This window comes from Pecten maximus, chromosome 11, assembly GCF_902652985.1.
Source record: "Pecten maximus chromosome 11, xPecMax1.1, whole genome shotgun sequence".
Lineage (NCBI taxonomy): Eukaryota > Metazoa > Mollusca > Bivalvia > Pectinida > Pectinidae > Pecten > Pecten maximus.
In genome coordinates this window covers 19,487,923-19,512,795 of record NC_047025.1, presented here as the reverse complement: position 1 = coordinate 19,512,795, position 24,873 = coordinate 19,487,923, and the positions used below count along the sequence as shown (strand labels likewise).

The following is a 24,873-nucleotide window of genomic DNA, read 5'->3' as shown; positions in this document are numbered from 1 at the left end:
TACTAAGTACTGACAACAGAGTATACACTCTCAGTCTACTAAGTACTGACAACAGAGTATACACTCTCAGTCTACTAAGTACTGACAATAGAGTATACACTCTGAGAGTCTACTAAGTACTGACAACAGAGTACACACTCTCAGTCTACTAAGTACTGACAACAGAGTATACACTCTCAGTCTACTAAGTACTGACAACAGAGTATACACTCTGAGAGTCTACTAAGTACTGACAACAGAGTATACACCCTCAGTCTACTAAGTACTGACAACAGAGTATACACTCTCAGTCTACTAAGTACTGACAACAGAGTATACACTCTCAGTCTACTAAGTACTGACAACAGAGTATACACTCTCAGTCTACTAAGTACTGACAACAGAGTATACACTCTGAGAGTCTACTAAGTACTGACAACAGAGTATACACTCTCAGTCTACTAAGTACTGACAACAGAGTATACACTCTGAGAGTCTACTAAGTACTGACAACAGAGTATACACTCTCAGTCTACTAAGTACTGACAACAGAGTATACACTCTGAGAGTCTACTAAGTACTGACAACAGAGTATACACTCTCAGTCTACTAAGTACTGACAACAGAGTATACACTCTCAGTCTACTAAGTACTGACAACAGAGTACAGAGTCTACTAAGTTCTGACAACAGAGTATACACTCTGAGAGTCTACTAAGTACTGACAACAGAGTATACACTCTCAGTCTACTAAGTACTGACAACAGAGTATACACTCTCAGTCTACTAAGTACTGACAACAGAGTATACACTATCAGTCTACTAAGTACTGACAACAGAGTATACACTCTCAGTCTACTAAGTTCTGACAACAGAGTATACACTCTCAGTCTACTAAGTACTGACAACAGAGTATACACTCTCAGTCTACTAAGTACTGACAACAGAGTATACACTCTGAGAGTCTACCAAGTTCTGACAACAGAGTATACACTCTCAGTCTACTAAGTACTGACAACAGAGTATACACTCTCAGTCTACTAAGTTCTGACAACAGAGTATACACTCTCAGTCTACTAAGTACTGACAACAGAGTATACACTCTCAGTCTACTAAGTACTGACAACAGAGTATACACTCTCAGTCTACTAAGTACTGACAACAGAGTATACACTCTCAGTCTACCAAGTACTGACAACAGAGTATACATTCTCAGTCTACTAAGTACTGACAACAGAGTATACACTCTGAGAGTCTACTAAGTTCTGACAACAGAGTATACACTCTCAGTCTACTAAGTACTGACAACAGAGTATACACTCTCAGTCTACTAAGTACTGACAACAGAGTATACACTCTCAGTCTACTAAGTACTGACAACAGAGTATACACTCTCTGTCTACTTAGTACTGACAACAGAGTATACACTCTCAATCTACTAAGTACTGACAACAGAGTATACACTCTCAGTCTACTAAGTACTGACAACAGAGTATACACTCTGAGAGTCTACTAAGTACTGACAACAGAGTATACACTCTCTGTCTACTTAGTACTGACAACAGAGTATACACTCTCAATCTACTAAGTACTGACAACAGAGTATACACTCTCAGTCTACTAAGTACTGACAACAGAGTATACACTCTGAGAGTCTACTAAGTACTGACAACAGAGTATACACTCTGAGAGTCTACTAAGTACTGACAACAGAGTATACACTCTGAGAGTCTACTAAGTACTGACAACAGAGTATACACTCTCAGTCTACTAAGTACTGACAACAAAGTATACACTCTCAGTCTACTAAGTACTGACAACAGAGTATACACTCTCAGTCTACTAAGTACTGACAACAGAGTATACACTCTCAGTCTACTAAGTACTGACAACAAAGTATACACTCTCAGTCTACTAAGTACTGACAACAGAGTATACACTCTCAGTCTACTAAGTACTGACAACATAGTATACACTCTCAGTCTACTAAGTACTGACAACAGAGTATACACTCTCAGTCTACTAAGTACTGACAACAGAGTATACACTCTCAGTCTACTAAGTACTGACAACAGAGTATACACTCTGACAGTCTACTAAGTACTGACAACAGAGTATACACTCTCAGTCTACTAAGTACTGACAACAGAGTATACACTCTGAGAGTCTACTAAGTACTGACAACAGAGTATACACTCTCAGTCTACTAAGTACTGACAACAGAGTATACACTCTCAGTCTACTAAGTACTGACAACAGAGTATACACTCTGAGAGTCTACTAAGTACTGACAACAGAGTATACACTCTCAGTCTACTAAGTACTGACAACAGAGTATACACTCTCAGTCTACTAAGTACTGACAACAGAGTATACACTCTGAGAGTCTACTAAGTACTGACAACAAAGTATACACTCTGAGAGTCTACTAAGTACTGACAACAGAGTATACACTCTCAGTCTACTAAGTACTGACAACAGAGTATACACTCTCAGTCTACTAAGTACTGACAACAGAGTATACACTCTGAGAGTCTACTAAGTACTGACAACAGAGTATACACTCTCAGTCTACTAAGTACTGACAACAGAGTATACACTCTCAGTCTACTAAGTACTGACAACAGAGTATACACTCTCAGTCTACTAAGTACTGACAACAGAGTATACTCTCTGAGAGTCTACTAAGTACTGACAACAGAGTATACACTCTCAGTCTACTAAGTACTGACAACAGAGTATACACTCTCAGTCTACTAAGTACTGACAACAGAGTATACACTCTGAGAGTCTACTAAGTACTGACAACAAAGTATACACTCTGAGAGTCTACTAAGTACTGACAACAGAGTATACACTCTCAGTCTACTAAGTACTGACAACAGAGTATACACTCTCAGTCTACTAAGTACTGACAACAGAGTATACACTGAGAGTCTACTAAGTACTGACAACAGAGTATACACTCTCAGTCTACTAAGTACTGACAACAGAGTATACACTCTGAGAGTCTACTAAGTACTGACAACAGAGTATACACTCTCAGTCTACTAAGCACTGACAACAGAGTATACACTCTGAGAGTCTACTAAGCACTGACAACAGAGTATACACTCTCAGTCTACTAAGTACTGACAACAGAGTATACACTGTCAGTCTACTAAGTACTGACAACAGAGTATACACTCTGAGAGTCTACTAAGTACTGACAACAGAGTATACACCCTGAGAGTCTACTAAGTACTGACAACAGAGTATACACTCTGAGAGTCTACTAAGTACTGACAACAGAGTATACACTCTCAGTCTACTAAGTACTGACAACAGAGTATACACTCTCAGTCTACTAAGTACTGACAACAGAGTATACACTCTCAGTCTACTAAGTACTGACAGCAGTGTATACACTCTCAGTCTACTAAGTACTGACAACAGAGTATACACTCTCAGTCTACTAAGTACTGACAACAGAGTATACACTCTGAGAGTCTACTAAGTACTGGCAACAGAGTATACACTCTCAGTCTACTAAGTACTGACAGCAGAGTATACACTCTCAGTCTACTAAGTACTGACAACAGAGTATACACTCTCAGTCTACTAAGTACTGACAACAGAGTACAGAGTCTGCAAGATTCGGTTTGATAGACAAAGGGGTAGACAATAAATGCTGAAAAGATTTTTTACCCCATCATTTTTACCGAGATCAAAATCATGTACCAAGGGAGACAACTTCAACAACTCTATGTACACCTCATTTTGAATTGTACTTTATACACAATATCTCTTGAAACAAGCGTAGCTTTGTTATTTAACCACCTAAATGCCACTGATTTGGTCTCTAAAAAAAATGTTGAAAAATACAATTTGGATAATAGAACATACTATGAAATATTTTTATTGTATAACAGAGACCTTGGATGATATTTGCACACATTGAATAAAGATACCTCTGTTCAATGTGGGAACACAATACAAATTACATCATTGTTGTACATGACATCACCCTATTGTTTGTCCTTGTCATCCATTACTCTGTAGAGGAGAAGCATTGATAACACCTCTGTAAGTACGATTCTCCAGTTATGTAATAAACAGAATCTAACAAAACTAAAATTCAATATTACACTGATGTTAGATCATCTTCTGAACACGTCACAGACCTATTCTGTCATGTAATACAGACTTGGTGTATTAGCCTATGACACACATGTAACACTCACTGTAGACATTCAACAGCCTTAGTGGTGAAAAAAATACCATCAGACAGGCAACCAAACTTTAGTTTACAATGTACAACCATAAACATTCTATTGTCAGAGTGTTAAAACGTGACCAAATTTCAGTATACAACACACAACTTTCCCAGGAGGTAATCACATATTAACCTTTGGCAGTTGTAGACGACAAAGCATACAACATACACCAAGGGACAAGATGATGGACGGAGAATAAAGGGCGATAACTCTGTAAAAAGTGGAACATGAGCACCAATTTTTATATCGGGTGATAAAGTACATGAGGAACGCCTCGGACAGGGTGACATACAGACAAACAGGTAAACCGATTGGTGCCCTTCATTAGTCAGTAGGGGACCGACTATAGGTTCCATCTATGGTATAAATAAATCCCACTTACCTTTCACTTTCAGCCTTGCTTTCTGTATCTTCATCATTCACTACCATCATAACCAGGATCTTTCCACTTTCTGCAATGTCATTTATGTTTGCCCCAGTGACCAGGGGGAACGCAGGGAAACGCTCAGAGTTAATCCATTCTTGTAGACTGGACATTGTCACTACACCATCTGGAGCTAAAGATATAATAACATTAAAACTCTCTGGTATTGAAACTTGCTTTAATAGAAAACAGAAAAAGGATTGAACAACAGACATCAGCCATTGAAATATTCCTATCTGATCTATCACCTTCTTTATCTATTAAAGTAAACTCAGCAAAGATAACTAGAACACTGTTCAGCTGAATGCAGCATTTAGGTCAGGTACTTTTATTTTTGAAGGTAAGAAATTTTAACTTGCAGGTGTAAGATAACCACAAAATACTTAATGAACAAGATTTCTCTGTTATTTTTGGATTCCTGTTATGGAGAGTTTAGATTGGGTTGGTAAGGACAAATGTGTTAAGTATCTGTAGTTTTTTTTAAATTTTTTTATCAATTTTACAACAATTGTGAAACAAGTCATCTCAGCATATATTAATCAGGCTGGTTGGCCTGGATGGAAGCACATAAAGGGTGTAACTGTGGGAGGAAACTGGAGTAACCCGGAGAATACCTGTCGTCAGACAGGTGACCCCATACCTTTTCATGTCTGAACGGGGAATCAAACCACCAGTCACCTTGGAGGAAGGCAAGTGTGTTACCAATGTTCCACCCACCTTGTACATAATAATGACTTAAGTTTCACCCTGTGTCATCAGGCCTTCTACTTAAATTTATCAGTTTACTACCTAGCACATGTGTTATACAAAACATTTGGTCACTGATATCCACAAAAATTAAATGGCTCAGATTTGGAAGCAAATTGTTAAACTAAAAGAATAAAGAGCATGCTAGCACCAATAGAAATTATGATTTTAAACCAAACATGAAATGCTTTAAGGTTCCCTTGTAAACCCTGATAAGTTTTGGGAATTCTTTTTAGCAGACCTCCACAAGTGTAAAGTAGGTTCTGGGCAGAGTTTGATGTACTTTTCTCTTGCAGAAATTAATAATCAGATGGAAAACTTGTTACTTTTCTCCCAGTTGAGCGTATTTATAGGATAAATCCCTCTACTTACCCTGATACTCCACCACCTCCTGATCTTTAAAGGCTAGTACTGTCGGGATTGTAGCTGGCTTTACACCCTACGTAGCAGCAAAAGAAAGTCTTCATTTTCATGGTGTCATATCATAATCACCTACAAGCTTAAACAGACTTTCTGTGACCCCTATCACACATAGGATATTTATGTGCTCTCTTAAGCACATACATCTTCTACAGAAATTTCTAAACTACAAAACAGAATTTTTTGCATTTTGAAATATGTTTGCCCCGAACTCCAGTTTGGACTGAAATCAAGCTTTTAAAAAAATGTCAAGACTTAATTATTTTAAATTTCACTGCACAGCAATGATGGTGAACTCTGCAAAAGTTACTGACCAAAGCCATGGATGAATGCTGTGTTCTCATTGATAAATTACAACCACACTCGTACACTTACATCAGGAAGGACCGCATTACTGCCAGCATAGAAATAGGACTGGATTAACATCTGTACAGCTACATTACTGTACTTGCTCTGTCAAAAAAATAGAAATTTCAAGACATTTATTGTAATAAAAAAATTTCATCAAAACATATGAGAGTTTAACTGAAATCTATCATAAATAGTGATTTAATCTAACCAACAGATTTATTCGAACGGATTTTAAATTCTCTTCTATTTATGCCTGCCTTGGAGAAAAGTAAATCTATGGAACTCCAGGACAGACAATTAGTATGCTTTATGAATGAAAAAATCTGATACACAGATCTCTTATATTACTACAACATTTTGAAAGTAAAACTCACAAACATGTCATCCACAGGATCCTGTCGACCCAGATAAAGGAAAAAAGCTGAATCCTTGTGTTGTCTTTTAGCTTCATCAAACTTGCCTTTACTGGCCAGATTACGCACTGCGGGTCTGCAGACGAAAACAAAACTTAGTATACTGACAATAGTGTGCACTTCGGATGTTCTGATTTGAACTCTTTCAGAGAAGGAATTTATTTCATAAAACTCCATTTTTAAATATATTATTGTCATGATGGCTTACTGACTCACAAATCGTTCCCAATCAGTGACCAATGATACAATTACTGGTCTCAGTCTCAATCACACATCTTCTCCTCTAAGTCACGAATTTTAATGTTCATTTGGAAGATCTGCCATCATACTTTTGGCTTTGTCTCTAATACATTGTATGACAGGTGATCAATATGTGACAACGGTCACTTAGAGGTGACACAACTGTCCTATTGCCTGTGTGACTGGGACTTTGGTGTCCTAGCCTATGAGTACATGAATACATTATCTTTTGTGCTAAAATTCATTGTATATATAATGATAATAATATTATCCAAACATTCTGAGACGAATCGTACCCTTTGGCTCGATTAACAAATTCCAGGATGTCCTCCTTCGACCTATCTCCTTTGTGAGTGTAGATATTTTCTCCATTAAAACTGAAAACAAAATCAGCAGTCTCATAATTTTTTTCCATGGCGCCATAAAACAAAGTTTCAATTTAAATAAAACAATGAATAAAATTTAAGAATGCTTTTTCACTAGGTGGAGGGAGAGGGGATTTATCTGTGGAAAACATATTAAGTAAGCTAAGACTTACTAAAGGAAATCCTTCCCAGCCAAATTAAAAAAGAAAATGGGCATTGAAAAATCAAAGTCTATCCCAACAGATACAGCAAACTCAAAAGATTTTATCACAAACTACCACAACCTATTCTAGCCAGTCTTGAACAATGATTCCTTGATCTGACCCCATTTATGACCCAGGCCAGTAATGAACATCCTGCATACATTATACCTAAATTCTATCCCTTTTAATTTCAGAGGCAATTTCTGCTCACAAATGAACATTTTTGCCACTGAATAATTTTGACCCCTTGACATAAATGACTGTTGGGACTTGATTTTATCAAAAATTGTTTAATTCCACTCTAAGGCATCATAACAAATGATAAGTAATAATACAATGCTACGACCACAAAGACTCAAACAAAACTTGAATTAATAACAAATAAGACCAGGTTAGCTAAATAAAGTATTAATATGGATATTTACTAGAGTGAAATAGCACGCTTTGAAATTGATATTTACTGCAGTGTGATGTATTCTTCTTTTTTTTTGTTATATTAGTATGCAACAATTTTAGAGATGACTAGTCCTACAATAGAGGATTTTTTTTAACAATTTTTCTGTTTAACAAGTAGGGTCAGAAATGATGCTGTGTTTTCAAATCAAATGTGTATTTAAATTTATTGTGTTCCCATGTTTACATACACAATCGACAAGAAGTTGTTCGAATCCTTTGCTCTGAAACCAAAGTGTTTCCATAGCAGAACAGTAGGAAGCTGAAGAATTCTTTGTAATTGTTCCATCCAATTCCATCTTTTCTCAAACAGGTTTAATGTAAGACTGCATGTGACTGGGTCTCATTTAAACCGTTTGACCAATCAGAAACTTGCTTAAATTATATCACATTTCGGTTTTCCACAAATTCATATCAACACAGAAGTGAAATAGCTACTGTATAAAAATTACCATCCACAGTTCATGTACTATTTGGAGTTACTTTATATACCCTGGCTAAATGGAAAGATAAATATTCATTATTGTAGTACAGCTACTTCATCCTTAACACAAACCTGGTGAAATCTGTATAGAATTGTACACAACCACAATAATATATGCTGATATCTGTTGAATTGGAAGTTGTTATATATATAGTGCCCAGAGCAAGACAGCAAAATGAATATCAAGTGATCAGCACACTTACATCTCCTTTAAGTTCTTATACCGAAATTATATTGGAAACATACAAAGGAAGGTGAAACTACTTGAGTATAGTTCTTGCATACAATATTACTATACTCACAATTTTATTGTAGGAAATCCTTTTACACTAAATTCCGAGGCGACACTGGAGAATCGGGTACAATCCAACTTTCCGACCTTGACTGGCGTATTCTTGAGGGAGATGGACACCTGCTGGAATGTTGGTTCCAGTTTCTTACAGTGGCCGCACCAAGGGGCATAAAACTGTAAATCAAAGAATAATAAGGGGAGATAATAAATGTTTTGTGTGTTAAATAAGGAAAGCAGTGATACACAACTTCCAACTGTCAAGACAGAGATATTACCGATATTCCACACGAGAGAGATATTCCACATGAGACAGAGATAGTCCACAGGAGACAGAGATATTCAACACGAGACAGAGATATTACCGATATTCCACACGAGACAGAGATAGTCCACAGGAGACAGAGATATAACCGATATTCTACACGAGACAGAGATATTCCACATGCGACAGAGATATTACTGATATTCCACACGAGAGAGATATTCCACAGGAGATTGGCATTCAACTTGAAACAAAAATATTCCACATGAGGCATAGATAATCCACATGAGACAGATATTCCACATGAGACTGAAATATTCCACATGATATTCCGTACATAGCACTTTAACACATTTTATACCAAATTTTAATATTAAACTTACTTACCTCTACAAGCCATGGTGATTCCTTATAAACCCCTAAAAATCTACAATGGAATGAAAAAGAAATTTAATATGTCTTCCTGATGAAATAAGCATATTATTTACATTGCCTGTTTACCTAGTAATCAAAGTAAAAATTAACGAAGGTCACCAGACAAAGGGGATCTGACAAGGATGACTTCTGTACATATGATTATAGTCACCCTATATACTGTGTATAAACCATTTAAGTTCTAGGATTTACAGTCTTAATGTCTATATTTACACCTTGGTACCATTGTTTGTTAACCCATATAACTCTCCCAGTGGTAACATTCTTTTGCTGTTTGTAAAGATTGGGTATTATGTAAGAAAAATAGGACTTATGTAAGAAAGATAGGAGAAATACATGTTATCTGAAAACAAAAATGAATTTGCAAATTTGTCAATACAATAATAGAATTGCGCCTACATTGTCAGATTTGTTGATAATGGAAAATAAAAAAATCTTAGAGAAACTTTTCAGAATCCAGACATCTCTGTACAGAGTGTGTACAAAATATAACTACAAATTATACAACTGTAGGAGAAGGATAGTTTTTTGCTTCTATTTTTCAGGAGAAAATTCTGAACACAACCAATAAGAGTGAATAAAGTTGATGTGAACAATGTAAGGAAGCTAGCTTGCAGGGAAATTGTATCCATAACAGTGGAATGGAAGACGATAGCTCTTTCCTTTTAATTGTGAAACTGTGAATAAGGAAGATGTGAGCAAGCTAGTACTTTTAGCAATTTTTCTTATAGCAAATATCCAGACATTATTTCCAAACAAATTTCTAAAAAATCTGGATTTAATATTTCAAACATGGCACAACTACATTTTTTAACATACTGTATGGTCTATATAGTGATCTGTTAATTAAACTTTTTTCTAATATTTCAGATAAAGTGCACAAATTGAAACTTTTTGTCACAAGTGGTACATGTATATGGGGCGCCGTTTTACTATTTATTCCCATTTGGTGATATCACCTATTCAATCAGTGATATCACCTATTCGAATAGGTGATATCACTTAATGAAACGAATAGGTGATATCACTTATTCGAAAAGGTGATATCACTCATTCGAATAGGTGATATCACCAATTCGAATAGGTGATATCACTTAAAAATATTCTAAAGTGATATCACCTATTCGAATAGGTGATATCACTTAATGAAACGAATAGGTGATATCACTTATTCGAAAAGGTGATATCACTCATTCGAATAGGTGATATCACCAATTCGAATAGGTGATATCACTTATAAAATTCTTAAGTGATATCACCTATTCGAATGAGTGATATCACCTATACCAATAGGTGATATCACTTATGAAATTTTATAAGTGATATCACCTATTTGAATAAGTGATATCACTATGGGCCGCCGTTTTACTATTTATTTCCATTTGGTGATATCACCCATTCGAATAGGTGATATCACCTATTCAATCCGTGATATCACCTATTCGAATAGATGATATCACTCATTCATTTTTCAAATAAGTGATATCACCTATTCGAATTGGTGATATCACCTATTCGTTTCATTAAGTGATATCACCTATTCGAATGAGTGATATCACCTATTCGAATTGGTGATATCACCTATTCGTTTCAAAAAGTGATATCAACTATTCGAATGAGTGATATCACCTATTCAAATGGGTGATATCACTTAATGAAACGAATAGGTGATATCACTTATATGAATAGGTGATATCACTCATTCGAATAGGTGATATCACCTATTCGAATAGGTGATATCACTTTAAAAAGTTCTTAAGTGATATCACCTATTCGAATAGGTGATATCACTCATTTGAATAGGTGATATCACTAAATGGGAATAAATAGTAAAACGGCGCCCCATACATGTATAATATAACTTATCAGTAACTGAACTATTGAATTTGAAAATTAGATATTAACAAACAAGCAGTGTCAGAGAAGGTATGTTGTTGTTATGGATATAATACCACATGTGTAATAATTGTGTATGAAATTTCAAGTCAGTATCTGGAAAACTTAGAGTTATGATTTTTTTTAATCAGAGGCAGGTTACATATATGTATTATATTTCATTTTATACTCAATGGAGGTGTATTTCTTCAATCTCCAAATATATTTAATAAAATAAGCAACATCTCGAGACATATTATTTAAATATTTACTATAGATATATCTATAATACATCTTATTTTTAAATTTATTTCTTGAAAATGCTTGTTTGTCCTACTAAACAGTAAGATGTAATTGTTAATACAGTTATTAATTGGTTGTGATAATTATGTAAATTCTACTTGAAGGTTTTCTACATCAGTGATTTATATTGAAAGGACTTTTTTCCTGGTTTTAATAAGCAAATAATTGTGGCATCACCAGTAATTGAAATAGAAGATCTAATGTTGACTTTACTTTTGTCCAAAATTTACTTAATTTGTTCAAAATGTTTTCTGTGTCTTTGTCAGAATAACTTAAAAATGGAAACTGCCTCTTAATGGTGGCAAGGACCATTCAACACAGCCAGCATGGGATATATATTAGGAAACATAAATGTATCATGTACAAATGTATATGAAATAATATATTGGTTAGCAAAGATCAAACAAAACCTGGGATATCATTAGATTAATTTTAAACCTTTTGAAATTATTTTTAAATTACTTTCATTTTTCTAGAATGTACTTAATTAATGAATAGCTTCAGAAATTAATTTAGAGCTACTTGACTATTCTTAAAGAAGAACATGGACACACATGGTCGACAATGTTTTATAATAATTTTTATATTAAGAGTATGCATATATACATTTCCCTGAGATAACATGTTGGAATTAATTCTTTTCTGGTAGGCATTTTTCATTGTTCAAATTTAAGTTGACATACCAATATCTGGACATATATTAATCACAGCCACATTGAAAAAATGGTGGTCAGTACTAGTACTGTTTTTTATAAGTGATGGCAAAGAATTTTGTATCCTACAGTTACACTGAAACAGAGACCTATATACTAAATTGATATAGGTCTCTGAATGAAACAAGTCCAAAGATGGAGATTCATTGACAAACAATGGTAATTGTTGCCAGTAAAATACATGCATATCAAACACATGATTCTTGGTAACTACTACTAGTCTAGGGTATTTAACGCTAATTGATATTTGTTACACATGTAGCCCTCGCCAAGTCACCAATCCTAAGGAATTGGCTGAGTTCATCCCAGTGTCATCAATCAGTGGTTTGATCGAAGACTGTGAGAGTGATAGCCTGAGGCCACATTAGCTGATCCCATCACGGGTACCGGTCGCCATACAGCTTACCTATCATCGAGTTCCAGCACATGACTGGATACGGCACATATCAACCCTGCAAGAAAAAAAACACATAGAAAATTACTGCTATCGTTACAACTCATATAATCAGTAAATAGTACAACCGACACCTCGTACACAGTGATCCTACCAAACACAATAGCTGTCAAAATCGTCTTCTTCATGGTGAGCGCCATCTTTCAAACAATCGTAGTACCGCAGTTTATTGGCATGTAATTCTAGGAACGGACGCAGGTGACGGAAATTCCCGGATTTTTTTTTATGGGGGCTGGTTGAAACTTCTCTTTTTCCATGGGCCAAATCTGATTGTAACGTACCTTTCTCATCTTTCTTTCTTTTTTTCGTTTTAAAAATCATTTGTTTTTACATTATTATTGTTCATAATTTACTGTATTAGTTTTTTATTTGTTCCTTTCACTTCTCTGCGACAGCTGCGGGATCTCAAACATCTTAATATCACCTTAATTGAGTATCAATAAAACAAAGGCTACAAAATGAAAACACAAGTTATCTTATCTTTGACGCCAAATGTCGCGAGAATCATCATCACGTGACCGGAAATACGCTATATCATAGCAACGCTAATAGTTTAGCAACTGACACTGTGAACATTGCCGGACTTTTTAAGGAGGGAGATTTTAAATTGATTTCTTACTTTAATTTCGAAAAATGCGACAATACAAGCCAACACCATTTCTTTATACAAGAACAGCCAACACGGGTAAGTAAAGAATCACATATATTTTAAGATATTTGTATCTTTTTTTAGTTTGACAAACTCGGACTTAACTGAATCTCTAGTTCTGGGAAGGGGACTTAACTTTTTTGAAAACGAGTTTTGTTCAGAAGGATTAAGTCAAAGTGATATATATAATTTGCGTATATGTGAAAAAGACACAGCATAAGTTTAATAATTCTTTAGTCATAGTTTTAACCTCCTTAATTGATATAAGACATAGTCATTTAGGTCCATGGATTGAGTGGTTTTCGACGACGGATGGTAGATGAAGTTGATTGTATCGATCTGATTTTTACATAGCCTACCTTCTTCTTTATGCCGATATTGGATAATTTAAGTGATGCGTTTTTCTTAAATGTAAATAAAGAATTATCATAAAATCAATTACATCTATGCACTACATGTGGTTTGCGACTATGGCTAATATTGTAACCCCTCAAGTTGAATAAAGTTGAATACATAACAGTTGTGTTTATTCAGGTAAAAGACATACTGTATATTAGAGTACATAATTGTAACAAAATTGAACTTTACATTCAAAGGAATCTAAGTATTTAGAAAAGGTCCAAAGAATTTTTTTGGAAGATTTTTATGTTTAAAAGCCAAAATATATAATATATATAACGATGTGAGATGTGTGTAAACTTTTAATTAAGCAAATCTCGAATGTCTACCAAAATACTTAGACACTGTTTTCCTTTTTAAATGTGTCCATTAGTCTCTTCGACTGCTCTTATCTGATAAATTCTGTATCTTATCATGTACCTAGTCGACATCTAAGGAAGAGTGCAAAATCGTTATTTTCCAATTAGCAGACTAAATGTTCGTAAATGCAGCCTTCTTATGGGAAGCAAACATATTTTAATATCATGGACACTTACAATGTAGATATTATGTGTCATTCTCTTTGTTTATTATTATTGTAATAATCATAAATCTACATGTTGTTATCAATTCTATTATCGGACCTTGGGGTCTGTACAATTGAAAGGAAATTGAAATAAAATCAAATTGAAATCTTTAAATACTAGATCGACAGCGTCGGCGATCAGGCATGCTTAGACAAAGAATACATTGTATTTGTAAGACAATATGGCAATTTACCACGAAACTGATATTTAACAGCACAAGAATGATCGGATTAGACAGAAGACACTAAAAGCACATATAGGAAGACATGCAATAATTGTCACTGAACAAATAATATTCTGTATATGTTTGAAAATATAAGATTCAGTATATATATTATTGTATTTAAGTTATGTCACCCGGTTCCATGCATACTTATTTGAAATTACAACGAACTGGAGATACAGAAACAGAATCTTTATTTAAAAGTCGAGCATGTTTTACATGTAACATAAGCTATGATTGAAGAGCTTGTATTCGACATAGCATAATATCACATAAAAACAACATAAATATTTTTTTTTTAAACATGAAACGCATAAAACCTCAAGGCCATGCAAAGCAGGTATGGCATAACAAAAAATCTCTAGACATGAAGAATATCACAGTTACTTATACATAACAGTCATATAATACGGATAGATACATACAGATAAGCCATAAAGCCAGGAAATCAAGCACTAGGTCTAATAGCTGCACAAGCTGAACAGTTACATATTGGTCCAACAATACCTGAAATCAAACAAGTGATGTAGATATGATGGGGATTTCTTGTACATAATGTTTAAAGCCTCTTAGGTGATAATTTTAATTCTATTAATATGTAAAATCCTCTAGAATAAATCTCAAACCCCTTTCTTGGATTTTTTCGATCTTCTTAGCAAAAATGCCATATAATAGAACAGTAGTTAAAGATAGACGAAATGAAACTTTTTAAAATGATTAGTCTACCCTGTTCAGTTAAGAACCTTCCTATTCTGTTTAAGCCAACTAATTGTCTAGAGGCATTTTTTAAATATTTTGGAGACACGATAATCAAACGTCAGTAAAAAAAAAGTCTATATCTGTTCCTAAAAGAGTAACATTATCCACACACTTAATTTTTGTATTACTGACATTGAAAGTCTGAATTTGATCATTTGCCTCTTTTCCTATTCAAATAGCTTGAAATTTGTCGGGTTTTGCTTTCATAGAATTGTGAAGGACACCTGCTTATCGAGCGAGAACTTTTTCTTATTGATGGGTGTTACTCGAGCCCTCTTCAAACTATGAGGAAAATCAGAAACATCCATATTATAATTCTATCGGATGCGAGAGGGAATCTGCACTTGACTTCAGGAGTCTTGCAGAGATACCGTCATCATCGGTAGTCTTCCTAGTTTGAAGTTTATTGAGTTTAAAATTACTCAGAGTCAACATGTTTAAAGTCAAAAGAACTAGCTGAAATGTTTTCTTTGATATTAATAACACTGCGGTGCCATCCTAAATCAGCTGTATTATCTGAATCTATTTCTTTTGGAACATTTACAAAAAAAATCATTAGAAATTTCACAGACCCTCTGATCAGAGAATTTTTTTGTCTTTTCCACAAAGTAGAATATCGCTATCATTTGTGTTACTTTTCATAGAAAATGTCTGTTAGTTCAATATATTTATTTTGAGACTGTTTATATCCAGATAGGAAATCACAATATTTTGAAAGTTTTTCATTTTCACATGTCTCAGTACTATGTTAGCATGTGTATAAATCAATGTGTCTAAAACAATGTAGGATTAATGGAAGTTGTGATAGCGGTGAATGTGGTGATAGCGATTGATGTGGTTTTTTATTTACAGATAATCACGAAGCGAATTCAAATTATGAAGATAGTAATCTTCTAGACTTAGAGGTCGAAGTGCTCAAACAGCGTATTGACGGCAATATAGTAAGTACAATTGTCAACATTCAGTTAAGATACTGTAAAAGAACGATTCGGGGAACTGCTCACTGGTCCTCGATACATCCATAGTCCTACTGAGAGATTCTTTAAATGTATATAAGGTAAACATCGGTAATAGGTTACATTTCTTAAAGTTTCTAATTATTTATCTAAATAATCCAGTTTCATACCATCCAAAAGTACGATTAACTATTAATTATATGAGCGACTGTTATCAAACGGAATTCACAACTGTTTTGTTTTAACGCAGAAACGTCACATGGACATACGATCTGAAATCAGAATGGAGGTTGACAAACTAAGACAAGAAAACATGGATCTTGCTGCAATGCTCCATCGAACTGACGAGATATTTTATTTACACCAGGATTTCTTTGAGGAAGTCAACAGACTGAGGTCAATGAATGTGAGACTGAAAGCCATGATGTGTCTACAAGATGTGAAATCAATAGAAGCATTCGGCCCTACGAAATCACGTAGAGGATACCAAAGCAATGTCCAACAGCCCACGAACCCCAACTGTCCAGCTTCTTCACACAGCACTGAGCGAGATACCCGCGCAGAAACCTCTGATAAATCTAGCGATTTGTTCGACAGAATCGATAAACTTGAAGCAGAAATGAGGACTTTTCTAGGCGAAACCCCTTCACATAAGAAAATAGAAATATGTCAACGGAAGCATGTTACAGATATTGATATGCAATGTTCAGCGGATAGAATAACAAGAAATATCCGTGATCATTCTTTGGATGACAATCTAATTTTTATTCGAAGAAGAGACACCAAATCTGATCAAACAAACGGCTGTGATGCAAGCACAAGTACAGAAATGCAACTTGAGGCTGAAAATTACGGGCATGTAGATGAGCCCCGAACAAGGTCTACCTTTTGGACAAAAGACCGAGATTTACATTCTCACGAAACGTATACCAGTATGACCATCCTCAGATCAAAAGCAGAAAGTGCCTCATCAGACGACAGAGATGTCAATATGAATTCTTCCCGATCAGATGACAGAAGTATATTACTCAATAACAGTAATGCGATAACTAAAAGCTGTTCCAGATCTCAGGACGAAAACGTCATTTCCGAAGACAGGGATATCAACATGAACTCTCACAGATCAAATGACGAGTGGGTTCTACCTGACCATACCATCATCAACTCGTCAAACAACTCGGAATGTTTGCTACTTATGGTACACCCAAAAAGGTCTCAGTCCGGGACGATAGTCGGGTTTGAAGTCGCTGAAAATTTTGAAGGAACTTCCATCGACAAAGACAAACCAGTGCAACATGAAGTAAAACGTACACATTGTGAACCCACACAGCCAGTGTTTCAGAAAGGAGTAACGTCCGACCTAGTTCCTAGTTATGTGGATATACCCGTCTCTATTGAAGACTTAGAAATTCGCGGTAAGTTTATTAAGTACTTTCTTTTAATGTAAGTAACGATTTCGCCATATAAAATGGTCTTACCGCCTTTCCAATTAGGAGGCATAACTTTCGAATTGATAAATTTTGCATTAAAATCTGACTCCAAAATAAACCATCATTTTCCCCATTGAGACAGAAGACGCTCATCCTCTTTCAGAACAGTTCTCGTATTCTCATTGTAAGTTTTCAGTCTTTATTATGTTCCTTTATTTACACAATCATTTTCTACAATCTACAAGTGTAGTAGAGCCTCGTTACAAAGACCACTTTACTTCCGATACTTTCATACGCTGAATCCTATTTTATAGAAAACGGATGCTTTTATCAATATAATCAACATAAATCCTATAAGCAATGTAACACATATTCTTACAGATATCTTCAAAAATGCTTCAAATGAATCCGACAGCGATCACTCCACAACATCATCTGAAAGGCCACTGAAACTCTCCACACCTTTTACAGTGGTATCGACAAGGCATGTCAGGCCAAGAGATGTACCGCGGTTAAACCTTGGCGATCTGGTGTCCGAATCGGATATCAATATTGTCAGAGTGACGCAGGATACGGTCGATGATCTTCTGTATGATGAGGAGGATCGGTACTCCATTGTTTCCTTTATTGATATCAGTGATGGTAGTGGGCGTCAACGTTTGGGAAAAGAAGACATGTCTGTCACAGGTTGGATAAAATTTCAATTTTGTAGTCATATAATTTAATTGTGTTTTCATCAAGAGCCTTAGTATAAAACACCTCACCCCTTTTTCAGATCGATGTTCATTTATCAATTTAGATTTGTCATAATTTATGAATAAAATCCTCTTCCTTGTGACATTTTGCAGATCTTCAAATAAATCAGTTTGGGAGATATTACAACGAGGAAAGTCATTTCATAAATGATGTAACCAATGTCACTGGAGAGTCATGTTTCATGGACGATCACCATACACGCTCTGACAACCCAAAGAATTTCAGCAACAGAAGATCGAACTTGAGCAATATGATAAAGAAACTTTGTGCTAATAAAGAAATGTCTTACATGCAAGGTAATATACAGCTTTTTTTCCCTTTTCTATAATGAAATAAAAAAAAAATTATCCAATAATAATTACAAGCAAGGTAATGGAGCAAGGTAATGGAGCTGCTTTATCTTTTCAGTAATCAAATACTAATTTCATACTATTTTATGTAATAATTTTCAATTATGGAGTAATTTTTTAATGTTTTTTTTAATCTAAAATTACATGCAAAGTAATATAGCCTTTTTGTCTTTTTGATATTGAAACTTTCACGGTAGTATTTTAAGGATTTTACAAAAGACGCACCATGAAGGTAATAAATAGAATGATCTTAAAACAGTATGATTTCATGCATTATATATACCTTTCGATATTTATTACTATGGCTACAATATTGTATATTGCAGAGTTCTTTTCTGACGTATCGGCAGACAATAAAACAGTATGCCCTGAAGCAGATGTACGGACTAGTGAATCGATTAGAGAGGAAAGTACACAAACAATCATTGGTGAAAACACCACGTGGAATAACACATTCAACGGAAATAGCAAGCTTTCTGCACCAACCTTCCAAACTGAACTGGAGGAAGAGACACCTTGGGTGAACTTAAATGATGTGAATAGATCAAGTGTCGATATTAGTGAGGACTCTGTATCAGTGATACCTACTGACAGCGATGAAGACAGATATGTCCATTACATGGAGTTATGCAACACTACTATGCATCTGACTGGAATAATCCAAGACATGTGTGCCAACAGGACTAGCCTAACCCAACAAGGTAAACATTCTTCTAAGCCTTCATTATGCCTTGTTTTTAAGTCACAGTGCTTCCAGTACTTCATTAAAATAAGACCCCCTAGATACCAATACTTCAGGCCATCAATTTGTATGATGCAGTTCAATTAATTGTTGACTGTCTTGTACTTAGGTTAGTCCCACTTCGTATCGAAAGGTGCTAATGCTTGTGGTCCTTTTGTACGAAGTTTTTTTTAAATTTACAGAATTCTTGCAACATACGAATCCAACTGAAAAACCGTGTCCACCAGAAATTTGGGACGGAAAAGACTATGTGATTGAGAACAACATCATGAGAATTCCTGTCAAGTCTGAATCAACCAACCCGCATGCGAAACCAGATTGCTTAACCAAACATTGTTTGACCGGCCTGTCATCACCATCTTACACAGATATTGTCAAATTAGTAAAGGAAAACTTTCCCTGGACATTTCCTCGAGCTGAAGAGAAAAACAACAATGGAATAAAAGAATCAGAAGACAAAGAATGTGTTAAAGGTAGAGTTTGGATCGTTTGACAAGATAGTCGTTCTCGTATCAAGTACTTGTGCATGAATCTCCTTTTTGTGCAATACACAATATACCGCCATTTCAGCTAATGTTCATAATTACATAACATATCGATAGTTCTGATTGAATGTCTTTTGTAGATTATAACAGCACGTTAAACGTCACAATACCATGTTGTACGATGGACAGTGTCAGATCGGACGTATCGTGTATAGATCTGAGCTGTGAGGAGGAAACACCAAACCTTGGATCTACCAGGAAGGAACCTGATGTAAGGGTAAATATTTATCCATGTGTCTGGCATACCATAAACCATTTACGATTCAGTCCGACAATCGGAATTCCTAACAAAATATATCCAATTGGCGTATTTTTCGCAATCGGTTCATTGCTCAAATAGTACATAAATATATTTTTGAAAGATAAGTAAACTGTAATACATTATGCATTAATCTTCCAAATACAACACATACAATAAATGTAAACAATGTCATTATATTGATGGATTTACTATTGGTATTTCATTACAGCTTGCTTTATCTGCCGCGAATCTCCAACAGATGGTATGGCGGAATGTGTTACAGACAGATCAGACGTTTCGGGTGATACCATATACACTGATCGATACGTAGTTCCTGGCGAGTTAGCGTTGTCTTGCCAAAAACGACAGCTGTTATCTACTTCGTTGTCTAAATCACATGAAGATGTGGTCAGACTCCTTAACTGGACCAATGTTTCACATACCAAAGCTCACTGGGAGGATCCAGAACACGAGGCCATTCTTAAGGAAACTTCTGAGCGAGGTAAGTATTTGTATAATTATTAAGAACTCGCATCTGAAAAATCTTCATTTTTCATTTCCACTTTCAATATCATTAATTGTGATCGTAATAAAATGTTCTCTTATAGTACAATTTGTCTGCTAGATTTATCTATCATTAGATTGGCATTAGATATAAAAATTAAATTGTATTTTTTTCAAAATTACATTGATTAAAATAACATCAACTGAATGTGTTTTCTACAAAGATTTCAGGTAAATGCGTGTAGCAAGGTTTCAAGTATTTACAATAAAATTCATCTTTTCTTTGTAGAAATCCTGAATTCACCTGATAGTTTTGTCGGGGATTTCGCTTATAAACAAAAGTGGAAACCGTGTTTTACGAGCGAAAACATCCCGAAGGCCAATGAAGAAACGAACCCCACTCTAACCTCCGATTACACCAACATGGGCAGTGCCAGATCCGGGTATGACGTGGAAGCTGAAATTTCCTGTATCGATTTGAGCGAAGAAACGACAACCACGAGTTCTGTCCAAAATTGTCACACAGTGAAAGGTACATTATCACATACTGTAAGCGAGATACCATTTCTTCAGAATTATTCAAATACCGCTACAACGCCTCAAATGACATACCTTATTCATGACCAAAAAAAAATCTTATTCTTATATGCAAACCATTTTCCAGAATTTCTGCGTTATGACGGAGATAAGTTGGATACACGGGAAGTGTTCTATAGAGACTTGAGTCCTTGTTGGTCTACCTCGGCAACATCGTATGACGAGACAACTTACTCCGCCGATACTGAGGAAACAGATAATTTATATGTCACTGCCAGTGAAGACGATTCTGAACTCCGTAAGTTATGTCATTAAAAAAGTATGTTCTTTCGTGCTTATACTGCGTTCAATATGCACGTACCTCGCAAAAACAGGAAGACAGATATAAAATGCTTACTGTAGATGTACATTACAAGTGGTTTCTTTTTCACCAACCTAGTTCTCATTTTGAGAATGTGATATTTATAACCTGGATTTAATTTGGATCATCGGTGAAAAAGAAGACGCTTACATATTCGGAACACTTGGGCTTATTATCTACATTTTTAAGGGTGTCCATGTAAATCTATCGTGTGCAGTCGTTATATTTTATAGCCCGGACACTAACATGTGAATCAATTAATATACACTATTACGTTATGTGAGTGTTCTAGCTTTTGTAGTAAACAAATAAAACACGTTGAAAAAAGAATCATCTTGAAGACCATGTCGTTTGAAAAGAAGATACCCGTATCAGTATGTGTTTTTTCATCCGTTGTAGGTGGTTTAGCCTCTCCGGTTAGCTTGGCTGGATATGCCAGAAGGGATCAAATTTGGGAGGAGGATTTCGTTATAAATTACATGACCAGGGCTACAAAGGAGAAGATAGATAAAGAGTATACGAAACTTTTAATTACTCAGGCTAACGAAGACATCGACAAAATACATGAAATTCGGATCCCTGTCCTACTTGAAGAGGAATGTCTGCTTGAATCAAACGGTATAGCTTCTTAATTGAAAAAATATTTTGAAAACTTACAAGTGTATTTAGACGTTCCTCGATAATCTTATACATCGGGGTGTGACACCAAATGTCTTTTATCAGTCTTAACCGAAACAAATTGTCAGATATATCAATGTGTCTTCAGTCCTCCTTATTCCATTGACAAAGTGCCGAAGCCTTGTCCATCAACCAATGATATTATCATTTTCTATCACAGACTCTCTGATCGATGAACCGAAGACTAGGGTGATCACTGAGGCCATGGACAGCGCGAGATCGGATGTGTCCTGTATCGAGTTGAGCAAAGAAGAACCCACCTTACGTGACATTGGTGAAGGGCATGTTGTCAAAGGTAGCCACTACTCTACTCGCCATGTTTTGGTCCTAATGGCCTTTTTCAGTGTTGATTGGCCGTTAGGAATGTACTAATTATACTATCCGCTGCATGATAGGACAATAATTCAATTTGTAAAGTTCATTCAGTTTATTTTCTTGCTTTGCCAGGGATATCAGTTGAAACTTCAATGTCGTTCATTGTGCTATGACTACTTAACGTTGACATGTAAATATAATAGCAATATCTATATTTTTAAAACTTGATGTTTAGCTTAGAACATTTTATATGTTTGAAGCTTGGAGTCAATCGACCAAACCAGCAAACCGCTTGTTTTAGTACTAATAAATGATCTTGTTTATAGAGTTTCTGGTACGCGATGAAGACAACCAGGGAATTTCTAACGTCGTCAGTGATACAGAGGAGTCTGATCAGTGGGCGGTACCAACCAAACACGTGACATTCGAGCTAGCAGAGTCAGGATCATCATCTGCTGATGATCAGGTCATACTTTCGGACATAGAGAACGACGATGATAGGAGCGACATTACTGGAAACGATGTGACATCCGTACAAGGTATTCATTTGTTTAAGACTAGTATGATCACTTTAACACAATAAATTGATAAAAGTGTGAATAAAAAAAAAAGTGGAAATAATTGACCGAAGATTCAATAGATATTGTACTCATAAAAAAAAAACATAAAAAAAAACGGGTAATGTAATGTAGACTATCTGTATACCGATGAGAATAAGTATTCATTGGAGAAGTGTTTACAATTCAGCTTTTTCAGATGGCGATGATTCATGTGTGTTTGACGTGGACGATCAGGATGTATGTTTGAAGAAGCAGGATGAGACTGGACAAAGTGATCCTCGTCCACCGGACGTCCAAGTGGCCTCGAACACCACTCCTGTCCTCCCATTTGATGACACAAATCTAAATCTCGATTTCGTCCCCCGTATGTCTAAGCTCAAGAAACAAGGACCCAGGATGGGCTTCAAGTTTCTACGTCGACTGAATTTGAAACTGGCGAAAGTGAAACAAGGTAAAATAAACTGCTTTAATGTTATTATTATTCCTCTGGTGGTTTGAGGAGGGGGGGGGGGGGGGGGGGGGGGGGGGGGGGGGGGGGTGCAAAAAGACTATTTTTGTTTCCACGTAACTGTCTCATTGTCGTGCCAAACACACACATTACACAATATCATGACATAGTCAAATTGGTATCATATCACAGAGTGTGCCCAGCTAAATCAATGCGTTACACCATATATATATATATATACATGTATATAACTACAACGTATCTCTGTTCTAAACAACTTCCATTAATTACACTACGTGATCATTGACTTACTCCGTTTCAGATTTGATGACGTCAAGCAGGTTATCAAAGTGGCTAATGCCATAGGATGCAAATCAACGCAGTTCATCGTAGTGGTGATGGTGGTGGTGGTGGTGGTGGTGGTGGTGCAGGTGATAATGGTCAAAACATACGAGGCAGCATTAACATCTGTTGGAGGATTGGAGAAATGTCGGTGTCATAAATAATCTCGTGATTTTTGTGATATAGTTGTAATTGTGAATTGTATAATTGTTGATAAAACGAATGGTCCTATTTTTTTTTTTTTTTTTTTTTTTACAAGCGAGTAGTAACTTTATTCCCTTCAAGGCAATACATTGATAGAAATATATAGATAGATATATAACTTAGCAATATATATGTACGTGTATATGAACATCATTTCAACCTAATTATTTCATGAGAGGATATATCGTTCTGCAGAATGCATATTTGTGAGTTATTACTGCTGTATATTACGTAAAATCATGTATATATATTTTTTTTTTTTTAAGGTACAAGAAATTTTAATGCCCCAGAACATTTAAAAATTTGGACTGCTGCCAGGGTTGAGGCCCTGGATTCAGTATCCTGACAAATATATCCTCATACAAGAGGGCTCTCATTCATCACCTTACATTCATTTACACATTTCATTCCTTTATTTTCTTTCATTGTATTACATACATTCATATACTGGATTCATTACTTCCTAAATAATTTCACTCACCATATATACATATTTAATTATTACGTCACTCACTTGATTGCATCTCGCACATTGATTTCGCACATACATACATACATACATACATACATACAAATACATACAAATGGTCCTATATTTGAAATATGAAAGTGAAAGATAGTACCATATTTTGTAATAGCG

General features: G+C 35.5%; 2 protein-coding genes across 3 annotated transcripts in view; one reads left to right on the top strand and one right to left on the bottom strand.

Annotated features, from left to right (window-relative positions):
• The window catches only part of LOC117337659 (protein disulfide-isomerase TMX3-like), a 293,186-nt gene extending 280,348 nt beyond the window's left edge, over positions 1-12,838 (bottom strand). The window contains exons 1-9 of the mRNA XM_033898749.1: positions 12,763-12,838; positions 12,621-12,666; positions 9,276-9,315; positions 8,637-8,800; positions 7,126-7,206; positions 6,551-6,665; positions 6,201-6,278; positions 5,778-5,844; positions 4,617-4,791 (exon numbers count right to left, since the gene is read on the bottom strand). Of these exons, the coding sequence (XP_033754640.1) occupies positions 4,617-4,791; positions 5,778-5,844; positions 6,201-6,278; positions 6,551-6,665; positions 7,126-7,206; positions 8,637-8,800; positions 9,276-9,315; positions 12,621-12,666; positions 12,763-12,808 (812 nt within the window). The 5' untranslated portion in view covers positions 12,809-12,838. The remainder of the gene's footprint in view (positions 1-4,616; positions 4,792-5,777; positions 5,845-6,200; positions 6,279-6,550; positions 6,666-7,125; positions 7,207-8,636; positions 8,801-9,275; positions 9,316-12,620; positions 12,667-12,762) is intronic.
• A 390-nt stretch (positions 12,839-13,228) lies between these two features.
• On the top strand, positions 13,229-24,259 carry LOC117337658. Of its 2 annotated transcripts, none has more exons than XM_033898747.1 (10): positions 13,229-13,353; positions 16,117-16,205; positions 16,471-17,635; positions 18,032-18,337; positions 18,499-18,702; positions 19,083-19,457; positions 19,681-19,971; positions 20,124-20,260; positions 20,514-20,786; positions 21,078-21,304. In XM_033898747.1, exons 1-9 carry the CDS (start codon positions 13,302-13,304, stop codon positions 20,613-20,615), a joined length of 2,721 nt encoding a protein of 906 aa, XP_033754638.1. In that variant the 5' UTR covers positions 13,229-13,301; the 3' UTR covers positions 20,616-20,786; positions 21,078-21,304. The 2 variants fall into 2 exon arrangements, with proteins under 2 accessions (XP_033754638.1, XP_033754639.1); XM_033898748.1 differs by lacking the exons at positions 13,229-13,353; positions 16,117-16,205; positions 16,471-17,635; ... (1 more) ...; positions 18,499-18,702; positions 19,083-19,457 and adding exons at positions 21,453-21,623; positions 22,086-22,304; positions 22,525-22,659; ... (1 more) ...; positions 23,427-23,690; positions 24,010-24,259 and having other exon boundaries at positions 19,955-19,971; positions 21,078-21,320.
• Positions 24,260-24,873: the final 614 nt, after the last annotated feature.

Excerpts from the sequence above, each read along its gene's own strand:
- LOC117337658 (XM_033898747.1), top strand. The coding sequence starts at position 13,302 with ATGCGACAATACAAGCCAACACCATTTCTTTATACAAGAACAGCCAAC. Across the intron at positions 18,703-19,082 it reads AGAAATGTCTTACATGCAAG|AGTTCTTTTCTGACGTATCG; the intron begins GTAATATACAGC and ends TGTATATTGCAG. Across the intron at positions 19,458-19,680 it reads GACTAGCCTAACCCAACAAG|AATTCTTGCAACATACGAAT; the intron begins GTAAACATTCTT and ends TTAAATTTACAG.